Source organism: Drosophila navojoa, chromosome 3 (genome assembly GCF_054131105.1).
Source record: "Drosophila navojoa isolate 15081-1374.11 chromosome 3, UAZ_NAV_1.0, whole genome shotgun sequence".
Classification (NCBI taxonomy): Eukaryota; Metazoa; Arthropoda; class Insecta; order Diptera; family Drosophilidae; genus Drosophila; species Drosophila navojoa.
In genome coordinates, this window is record NC_142891.1 from 28369593 (window position 1) to 28380788 (window position 11196).

The 11196-nt window shown below is 40.2% G+C and overlaps 3 protein-coding genes and 1 long non-coding RNA gene across 5 annotated transcripts in view; 2 read left to right on the plus strand and 2 right to left on the minus strand.

Annotated features, from left to right (window-relative positions):
- The window catches only part of LOC149091958 (uncharacterized), a 150378-nt gene that overhangs the window by 2692 nt on the left and 136490 nt on the right, over positions 1–11196 (minus strand). The window lies entirely within an intron of this gene.
- The window catches only part of B4 (imaginal disc development protein B4), a 62898-nt gene continuing 54300 nt past the window's right edge, over positions 2599–11196 (plus strand). Inside the window, exon 1 of one of the 2 annotated variants that reach the window (XM_089257605.1) lies at positions 2599–2879. The gene's annotated coding sequence lies outside the window, so the exon portion shown is untranslated. The remainder of the gene's footprint in view (positions 2880–11196) is intronic. The other variant, XM_089257606.1, reaches the window with a different exon arrangement.
- Positions 8672–9958, minus strand: LOC115564201 (uncharacterized). Its single transcript, XM_089257473.1, has one exon. The coding sequence runs from the start codon at positions 9956–9958 to the stop codon at positions 8831–8833; it is 1128 nt and encodes a 375-aa protein (XP_089113599.1). The 3' UTR covers positions 8672–8830.
- LOC115564196 (uncharacterized) lies at positions 10140–11186 on the plus strand. The gene is made up of 2 exons (XM_030388227.2): positions 10140–10470; positions 10828–11186. Exons 1-2 carry the CDS (start codon positions 10140–10142, stop codon positions 11163–11165), a joined length of 669 nt encoding a protein of 222 aa, XP_030244087.1. The 3' UTR covers positions 11166–11186.

Genomic DNA, 11196 nt, shown 5'->3' on the forward strand with positions numbered 1-11196 from the left:
AATTCAATAACATTCTGTTATTCACTTAACGAAATGTTGTCTTAACGAAACTGTTCGTTAAGCTGCTTCTGTTAAAGTCAGCAGATGCATGCACCCACGCTTAGTACAGACACAGCTACCGAAAGGGGCTGTGGGTTTGCGCGCGCTTTCTTTACAATATAGAAGTGATTCGCGTCTTATATTAACAAATAAAGTAATTAATACGTAACTTTCTTCTAATTCAATTACAATTAGCTTATGTGCAATACAACGCAATAATATAATCAATTACAGTGTGTACCGACTACTTATTTTATTCGTTTGTGTTCAGTTTTATTTCCATTGTATGATCAAGTTAGTGTTATATCCATTGTGCAATTATCTACATACATGCATACATCCATACATACATACATATGTGCAAGCATTGCAGGGAGTTGTAAGAGGGCTGCTTTAAGAGTTTTGTATTCGGTACGAAGAGCGAATGTTGCAGAATTTGTTGTTGGTTAATTTGTTGGAACATGTTGCCAATGCTGAAGAGTCTCAAACGGACTGTAAACGGATTTTAGTGCTCAGTTCGCTTTTTCTCACAATAGCGCGCGGACGTGGGGCCCGTCGTGTTGGCTCTCGTGTCACTTTTCCCGTTTCATGTTAGTATGTGTGTGTAGGTCCAAGCGAGCGCGTGCGTGCGTATGTGAATTGCGTTTGTGTAGGTGTAGTCGCGTGTCGTTGAATTATACAAAAGCAGCAGAGGCAGTAGAAACAACAATAGCACTACAAACGGTAGCGGCAGCTCCAAAAGCAAAAGCGGCGAAGCAGCAGCAGCAACATAATCAAAAAACAACAAAAAACAAAAAAAATGTTTTGAAACGGAACATTTTTGGTGGCAAGTGTTCTCAGTGTGGCAGGCGGGCGGCGAAAACAGGTTTGCACTGTGGTATGCGAGCGCAAGAAGAAGAGCGTGAGCGATAGAGGGAGAGAGAATGAAAGAACGTTCTCTAAGAGAGCGAACTTTTTGCGAAAATTGATAGCATATAGCGTTGACTTGAAGAGTGAAGTGAGAGGAGCGGGAGGAGGAGAACGTAAAAACATTTGCTACTTATGTTGTGCATCCTTTGGCAAGGTCTTTCGCAGACGTACGCGCTTGATGGTTTCGCCACGCTGTACGTTGCTGCTGCGAACCAGTTTTCATTGCGTTTGTTTTACATATTTTCGATTTGTTGCAATCAATTGGAAAAACCGTTGGCCTAGAAGACCGTTACTTCTGGGTTGCCAAGCTAAATAGAAATTCCAGGCCAGAATCAATCAGTGTGCTCCCTCTTTTCCATTCCCTATTACCCTGCACAAAACAGCTGAGCTTTTGCAGTCGAGCCCCTAGCAACAGCGCAGCTGAAGCTTCTCAGCTGTGCAGCCGCAGCGCAGGCGCCAGCACACACACACGCATACATACAGACATGTACTTCGAATTCGACCAGTAATTGCATTGCTGCTATCTCTCTCACGCATACATCGCTGTATGTGCAGTAATACATGCCGGAAAACATTTTTGTATTCTGTTTTGCAGTCACTGTCGACGGTTTCGCTGCCGCTGCCGCTGCCGCTGCTTCTGCCTCTGCCTCTGCTGCCGTCACTGCTACTGGAAGCTTTACATAAGTTGACATTTTGCCAACGTTTTTAGAGCTTGGCTGCAGGTCCTTTGCACAAGTTCTAGTAACGCGCTGCGCAATCAGCTGCTGCTACACCGCTTCAGTCCACTGTCGACGTCACTTGCAACCAGACGTTGACGTTTTTTGCAACTTGTTTCGCGTATGTTTTTTCGTTGCGTTTTCGTTTTATTTGAAACCGGCTCAACAAAGGTTTGACAGCGTCTCTGCTGCTTCTGCTATTTTTCAGCTGTTTCGCAAAGAGAAAATGAAAAAAAAAAGCAAGTATAAAATTAAATAGAAGAAGAAGAAGCAGAAAGTTAGAGACAAGCAAAGGTTCTCGACTTTGCAATTCTCTGTATTCCGTATAACATTTGTAAATAGTTGAGAAAAAGCTCGATTTGATCCCTGAAATCTTCTTGATTTGATTATCTCGAAGTTAATTCTATTATCTTGATTGATCAAAGAGAATTTTCAACGTAGTAATTAACACACTGGAAATGGAAACGGTAAACGGATAATGGAAATAAAATAAATACAGAAACCGTTGTTCATATTCAAGTGTTCCAATTAGAATTTCAAACTGCCACTTGTTCAAAGTATTGATGTCTTCTAAGGTGCATATCCGAAAACTTATCCACCCGATTGTCTCTTTGCGTACAGAGCATAGTCCAACCTAGAGCCAAGTGGTTTCACTACTTTGGTACATTACATTTCAATTTGTAGACGTTTTTTTCCGCTTTATTTCACTTAACTATTTGCCGCTTGGCTCTTTATTTTTTGCTGTTTGTCAGTGCGTGGGGGCCTTTCGAAAAGCTTAAAGAAAATTTGATTTATAGCGCACCCGCAGCCAAACCCGCGAGCAAATGACGCTTAGCCTCCAGTCAAAAATAAAAAACGAAATAAAAAAAAGTGTCAGTAAATCAATAGAAATAATAGTACTAAAAAAAAGTAAATAAACAATGCAGCTAAAGTGGTAAACTAAAAGCCGTTACTTTGACTAGCAAAACAATCCAAAACTAAAATACAAAAAAAAAAAAAAAGAAAAAATGTGAATGTAGACGAATTGCAGAACTTAAAGCCAGCTGCTGCACAAGTACAAAAAAAAAATGGCCGCCAGGATGTACAGCAACAACAACTTCTAGCAGCAGCCGCACACACAACTACGCAAACACAAACACACACACACACACATGTGATGCACACGTACAGATGCAGAAGCACACGCAACACGAGCGCAGACAGACGGCATTTAAGGTAAGTCGTAAAATCTTCGCTCGCAATTGGGATCCAGTGTTGGTTAATTGCCTCGAACAGAGACTAATTTAAATACCCTGTATGTTATATATCTTCGAAGTTGCCATTCGGATGTTGATTGGATTGCATTATTAAAGCGATATTTAACTGATCGATTATGGATTATATATGAATATTCGAGTCACAAACTTAAACGTGCCATAATGGAATTATTTCTGAATTTGATATTTGAGTGCAAACCAGCTATCCATTGGCATGCTCGTGCTCGAGTTAACTTCGTAAATATTTGTACAATTATTATTATAATTATTTTGCTTATTGAGCTACTTTTGGTCTACTACCTAATTATTATTCATATCATTAAAGAGAAATGTGTCGCTGCATGATTTTATCGACGCGTGGCCGTGTTGGTTAATTTCTAAAATATATTTCATATTTGTATTTGCACCAATAATCAAACCTAATATTATGGCGCATCTGAATTACAAACTATTTTGAAATTAATGTGCTAGTGCTGGTTAATTCTTCTTCTTTGTGTGTTGTAAAATATCCATGCATTCTATTAATTATCACGAGCCAATTAAGCCAACAACAGTCTACAATTTCCCTAAAATATCCTTGCCGGGCTAACGACCTGTTTTCAACTCAACTTTAACTTTGTTATCCCTCAATTATTTAACGAGTGTCAAAACAGGAATACGTTTTCTACAGCTCAGTTTCGTGCTATTTCTCTGTTGTCATTCTGTGAGTCGCATGATGAATTACTTTGGCGTCTTTAATCAATCTTTCAGTCGATGTGAAGAACTTTTAGAAGCTTTTGCCAGACGAAAAATCCGGCATTGGGTGTGTTTGAGGGTTAGAAAAATCGAAATTAGAAATATTATTTCTTGTTGAGATAGGTAATAATTTATCCCTGTCTAGCCTAAAGTAATGTTAACTAGATATCTGTTGTATATCAATTGAAAAAAATATATGCATTTTTGTTAAAAAATAAATAAGGATCTGTAATTGCCATTGAGAAAAAAACTGCTCAGAGAAAATGAATAAGGATGTCCAGGGTATGTGCAGGTCACTCATTCGTTTGTGGCGTGCCACTTGTTTTTCTTCAGAGCATCGCACAACTTTAACAATTGAGTGTTGTGCATTTTTGTGTTATTTTTTATCGGTTTAAATTTTTCTTTTCTTTTTTTTGCGTTTGCGTTTTTTCGCGAATTTTTTTACGACTATTCGGCTGGGGTTCAACAGCGAAGTGAGGGCAAATTGTGGCCAACAGCGACCGCGGGCTTCAAAAGCCCGTCAAACCAGTCGCCAGCCATTTGGCTTTTGCCTAGCCCAGCCGGACAGACGGATGACCGGACCAGGGGACTGGCGCGGGGGTACGCTATCTCGGGCTATCGGGCTGGCCAACTGGCTGACTGACTGGCCGACTGGGCCGTTGATGACTTTTTACATAGCCAAAGAAGCGATGGCCCAAACCAAGACCCTAAACCAAAACCAAACAAGCAAGCGTGCGTTCATTGAGAATGCTAGACTGTCAGATGCTCTGTAAATAATATCTGCTATGGATAGATTAATCTCGTATATACATTTATCTATTGCTTAAGGGGAAAATGAAGATATTTTCAAGCTTTTCAAGTTTTTCAGAAGATCTTTACATCTTATCATTCCATTCCATTCCATTTGATTTACATAATTTTTCGAGTTGAACACTTAAAGCTTTTATGCATCAAACTATCTTCGTATAATCATTTCCACAAAATCAGCATGCCCCATTCACGCACTCATTTGCAATGGGTATGGGATATAAAAAAGATACGAGCGCCGCACGTATCTAAACTTGTTTCAAACGTGTTACATTTAAGAACGTTCGCCGCTAGCGGCAAGTGGCAATAATCCTTTCAAACTGACAGTGTTGCCATGTCGCAGCAGTTGAAGAAGAGGACGAAGCTGAAAAAGAAGAAGCAGCAACAGCAACGGCATCGGCAGTGGCAGTAGAAGGGCTGTCAAGTGGGTGTGGCACATTGACTGAGTTTTGCTTTAGTTCGCACAGCATATGTGTAAATTTTGAACGAGAGGCGTTTCGTAAGTTCATTGACACACTATGAAAATAAAACATGACATGTAACAGTAAATAAAACTGTGTTAGGCATGAGATAAACTAACCTAAAACCCATTCTTTATTTATGAAACACGTTTTTCAGACAAAATATGTATATGTATATTTAGATTCCCCATTGTTTCAATAAATGACAAGCGGAGGAGCGAATAATAAATAAAAAAGCTTTTGAAAATCCATTGATGTTTTAAGATAAAACTTGTGTCTAAGATGATTTGGCAGATATGTTCTTAAAATTACTCGCAGTTTGTACGCTCCAATCACTTCTATAGTTAAGCTAAAATATATTCAATACACATAAGGCTTCATATTTTCTTAAAACTTCCCAAAATAATTGATAAACATTCAGTACTTAATTTAGAGAATACAAGTTTCTATTTAATTTTAGAAACATCTTGATATTCTTTTCTATTTCTTAAAATGAGAAATAAATATAATTTCCATTAAAACTTTTGAAGCACCCTTCTGCCGTGGGTCTATCCTGTCCATATGCTGTCTGTCATTGTCTGGTTCGAGCACGCAGACATTTTGATTGCCTGTTGTCTGTTTTGTATACCCTAGACACATTGTCAATTCGAATTATGGGTATAATGCTTTTATTAAAACGTATGTAATAAAGACAGAGAAAGACAGAGAAAACCGTGATCCAAGTATATATATTCACTTTTTTTGTCATATTGTTAAAGTGATTTAAGTAATTTTCGATTTATATTGTGTTTTTTTTAGTTTTTCAGATTTTTATTTTTTACAGTTTCATACCTTAGTTGAAAATGATTTTATGTTAAAACATTTTTAAGTCTTTTGTGTACGAAAAATTCGTGCTATCAGTGAGTCGATCAGTCCCGGCGCTAGGGGTTCTATTCGTTTATCGTGTGTTATCATTTATTTTCGAGTGCAGTTAAGATCTGCCGATATGGCAAAATATGCATATATATACATATACATATATATAATAATTTTATTTTTACTCATTTTCATTCTCGTTTTTCCAAACACAAATGAAAAATGGAAAAATAGATGCAAAAAGTGAAATTGATATTTTAGCTCAAATTGTCGTTAACAAATCAGCCTAGCAACAAATATTCTAGCTCCCAACACCTCAAATACAAGCCCTACTCCATCCCCCACTCGCTAGCCAGGTGAACGGGAAATTGTTTACCGTGGTTCCAAAATGATGTAATTTCGCGTGCTCGTGCAATTCAATTTCCTGCTAGCGGAAACGCGCGTCGCTCTCTGCTCACCCCAATGCAAAAAAATAAAAAATAAAAAAATAAACATCGGCACCTCTATCCCTCCCTTAACAAAACAAGACAGAAGCATCGAGCACCCTCGAGCAGTGAAAAGCAGTGTTCAAATTGTTTGGCAGTTCTTCCTCAGTGCGCTCCAACTTTAATTGTGCCCCGCTCAGTGCCAAAAAATAATCGAGAAAAAAAAGGAACAGAGAAGCATACAAAATAACATGAAATAATAAATAAATAAGAAATCAATTCTGTAAAATTCGCTATCTAAACAGCTTATCCGTTTTGCCCATCTGCCTTCAGACGGAAGGGGGCGGGGCTTTCAATAAAATGTATCACATATCATTTGTGCGCCGGTTACATGAGCCAAGAGCTGCCCGACTTTGGCATAGGCTTTGTCAGCCGGTTGCATTGTCGGATATGTGATGTGTGAAGGAATTTGTACTCAATAAACTTTTAATCTCAATTTGTTGTTTATATGTATGTATGCCAAACTCACCTTGGTGTCAATTAAAATTACCTAATAGTCCCAAAATAAATATTTAAATAAAATCAGTGTTCTGGGCAAATTCTAATTATACTAGAAGTTTAATGTTTATTCTCCATTACTTCGATCTGAATCAAATCGGGAGAGAAGAGTTCGTATATAATTCAGTTTTCTTATATAATACATTATACATACTATTCCTCTCAGTTAACCCATTTAATATGAGTTATAATATATCAAACATTTATTTATTAGATAATAGAATTAATAAAAAATATAGTCTAACTGCCAAGTAGGTCCAGTTGATGTATTAATCATAATATATCATATCATAATACATGTTGATATATTAATCATAATATATAATCATATATAATAGAGAGCGTTGAGAATATATACTAGAATATTATTCCTCCTGCATTTCAGTGTATTATAAATGTGACTATATGATTCCCAAGTGAATTTACTTTATGATGTGCCCTCCATGGTCACTATTTTGGTATGATCGTAGAAACTATATTGCTCATGCGCCTGCCAATGTCACTTTGGGCCATAAAAGAACAAAAAAAAAACGCAGATAACATATAAAAACGGTCAGAGAGCGTAAAGATTTAATTCCCAGTCACAATCTCCACGTTCACCTGCGCCATTTAGTGTCGGCTCGGCTCTGAGAAGGTTCAGTTTTATAACTTTCATAGTGTATATTATGTGCGGTGTTTGCGTTGTACTTCCATGCTGTGTGTGGAGTGTCGAATTTTCAAAATGTTTGGCATATTTCGCATAAATAAATTACATTCAAAGCTGGTGCTCTGGCCAGGCAGGCCAGGAAGCCCAGCCAGCCCAGCACAGCCCAGCACAAAGTCGAGGCTCGACTCCGGCTGTCCGAGCAGCCTATATTAACAATAATTCCTTAGTGCTTGGCATCTTGCCAAAAAGTTTTTGTATTTTGTTAGCCCACACAGCAGGCGACGAACGTTTTGTGGCCAATTTCGGCTGCAAACGGGGAGCTGTGGCATGTGCCATGGACGCCGTTTTGTGACCCATTGTCAGTTGAAGTTAAATGCGACGCCTGACACAAAAACCAAAATAAACTGCAAAGAAGCAAAAAATATATATGTATAGCAGGCATTGCTGCTGGCAAAGGACAACGCACAACTTACGATGCGCATTGGACAATGAACACCACAATTCCGGCCCGGGTCGGACCGGACCGGACCGGACTGCGGACTCTTCAGTTCCAAACGTGATGTTTGTCAACCATTCGAAATGCTACGGCATTGCAACTGCCCTGAGTACTGGGAACCGAAAAGCAAAGCCGACTTTGAACTCCGAAAGAGTTCTTTGTCAGCTATATGTAAAAGATGATGCCCAGAGTTCACTAAATTAAATGATTGTTTGTGGTAGCTGCCTCGACTTTGCTCGAGAGCTGTCAGCGATAAATGTGAAGGATTCCCTTCATATAGCAGTTGTTACTTTGATCAACGTTAACTTTCATTGTACTGTCATTGTTCATAATATTTTTAGTTTATTTTTAACAAGAGTTCCACAACTTTGTGATGCTCATCTGCTTTAAAGGTAACAAATGAATCCAAAATCTATTCGCTTAAAGATCAGTTTGTCAGAGCTTTCACCTGATGAGCTTCGTTTCTATATCCATATATTATTTAATAAAACTGGTGATTACATATGAGTATCCTTCGTAATTAGTAAAGATTTGTTTAATGTATTCTATATAAGCTATATGTCTTTATGAAATATATATGTATAACCTTTTATCCGTTTATTATTTTAAAATGAAAGTACGAAGGATAAAATCGGAATCGATTGAGCCAGATCAATATATGTATATTTGTCGATTCTCAAACAATCTTTATAGTCATATGTGTGTACATGTATATCTATGCAAACGACTCATTTTAAACTAATCTCTAGCACAAAGAACTCTTAGATATTTGATTTCCAAATCAAAATGGAGCCTGCTTTCGTTTTTAATAGTATTTCAAACGTATGTGGGAGAAAAATACGCGACCAATACTCTAGGGGAGTTTTTAAAACATAATATAAAATGATAATTTGCACGTTTGACGCGCCTTGAGTAGATGAATCGGACTTATAGAAAATGCTGCCGCTGACTGTTGTAGATGTAATAATAGCCGCCATTGAAACGCAGTGTGACCATATTGCCGGCCGTTGCCGCGGAATCGCCGGAGTCAATGGGACTGGGCCGCAACGACTGCGTCAGATTAATGGTGCGATAGAAGAACGCGGTCAGAAAGCTGGCACTTATCACAAAGGCTATGAAGAAGCCCAGACAAAATACGCAATCCTTGTTCACCTGCAGGCACAGGCAGAAGGCACCAGCAAAGTCGCCCAGGGTATGCCCGATCCGGCCGAGCAGCGTGTTGGGCCGCGGACGTGCTGCATACGCCGAGGTGGTATTCGCGCTAATTGTGATTGTGTGATATCTGCGCTCGCATGGAGCGGCTGTGGCTGTGGCTGTGGCTGTGGCTGCGGGTGCGGGTGCGGTGGTATCTGAATGAGATTGCTGTTGCTGCTGCGATTGTTGTTGTGGTTGTCGCTGCTGCTGCTGCTGTAGCTGTTGCTGTTGCTGTTGCTGTTGCAGCTGAATGCCTCTGGCATTGATCTTGGGTCTGATTGTGCTGGTGACATCCACTCGCAGGCTATTCAGGGGCAGCGTCTGCGTGCCCAGCTCACAGTTCTGAGTCAATTGTAACTCCGTGCAGGTGCAAGTCTCGCCGCGACTCACGCTCAGCACGTGTTCCTCCAAATTGCGGGTGTAGCAGTCGAGTAGTCGCAGAATGTGCTGCAAGCGCGCATCGGTCGACTGCGCTGAACTGGCAGTTGCTGCTTCAACTGCTGCTCCTGCTGCTCCTGCTGCTGCTGTTGCCTGCTCCAGTTGCGCTACTTTGCCGGCGTCCTCTGCATCCTTTTCCGTTTCGCTAGCGGGCAGCATATAGTCAATCATATCCTTGACCAGAGCCTTGGCCTCGTCTAGCTGCTGCCAGTCAAAGTTTACAAATCTCGGCTCCACTAGGACTCCTTCCTCCAGGTCCAGTTCCAGTTCCAGCTGCAACTGTTGCTGCTGTGGCTGTTGCGACTGCAGAGTCTGTTGCGGTCGCTGCTGTTGCTGCTGCAGCTCGTCCGTCTCCGTTTCGTTCAAGTTCGCATCGGGCAGCTGCACGTGCGTTTCCCGCTGCTTTTTGTTGTCTCTGTCCATTGTTAATTTTGGCTTAGGTTTTTTTTTTTTTTTTTTTTTTTTTTGTTGCTAGAGCTCAAACCAAATTCATTTTCTATATTTTTGACAGTTCAACAGGGATGCTTCATTTATTTATATTTTGTTTTAATATGTTAGTTTTGATTTCAAAGTTTTTGTAAAAAATTCGAAATTTTATTGCTTCATGGCCTTTAGAGCGGCAAGTAGTGCCATCGTCATAGACAGCCTGATAGCTGAGTTAGTTCAGGAGGTTATTAGCGATCGGCGTTTATTGACGAAGGATTCCAATCATATTCAAATGGGGCCATGCCAAAAGCTCTTTGAGGTTTTGGGTATAACACAATGCGGCCGACAGGGCGCCGATGACAATCTCAAGATACAAGCAGCTCACTTGGAGAACAAGATGGCGCTCGAGAGCACAGCTGCTACAGCTCCGATGGATCCCTTAACCGGCTTTCCGGCCAACGAACCAAATCGGAAATGGCACAGTTGGCTAGAACAGGCCCTGGCTGCAGGTAATCCCTAGACTTATCGTAATTCAACCCTCCAGTTACTAAAGTCGCAGATAAATAAATTTCCTTATCGAGGAAAACCATATCTCCTAGGCGCTTAAGTAAATAGTTCTAGAGCTTTACTCTTGCTGCTCATCCGTTAAACCTAAACTGAATTGTATAACTGTCCCTTAACCACGTATCAGAATTCGTTCGTAGCTGAATACATCGTTTATATTATCTGTCTTAGCGTAAACATGTTTTCTTTTTGAATCACCGCAGATAGTGAGAAACTTTCACCTAAACAAAGATCAGAACTAGAACTCAATCATGACTTAGTCCGTTCCGCCAGCTGCTTTGATGATCAACTATTTTCCGCAGATTGCTCGGAGGATGAGTTGGAAATTTATCGCAAGCAACAAAAGGCCATCAAGGAGTGTACGCATATCGCCATTCAAACGGAACAGCCGCGTATGCGGAAGCGTAATCAGGTGCCGATAGAAACGTTCGGGGATCGACAAATGCGTGGCGCTCCAGCAGCACCTTGTGAAATGAGTCGCCAGACAATATACATTGATACGATGTCCACGCCAGCGCCCAGCATGCAGACCCGTCCCCCCCTGGCCGACCGGTTCTGCTATATGTTGACCGATTTCGCATCGGCCCTGTACTGTAGTCTTGCCATCATGTGTTGTTGTACCCCCAGTATGTTTCGATAAATATGGGTGGTGTTTAACCAATTTGTAATTT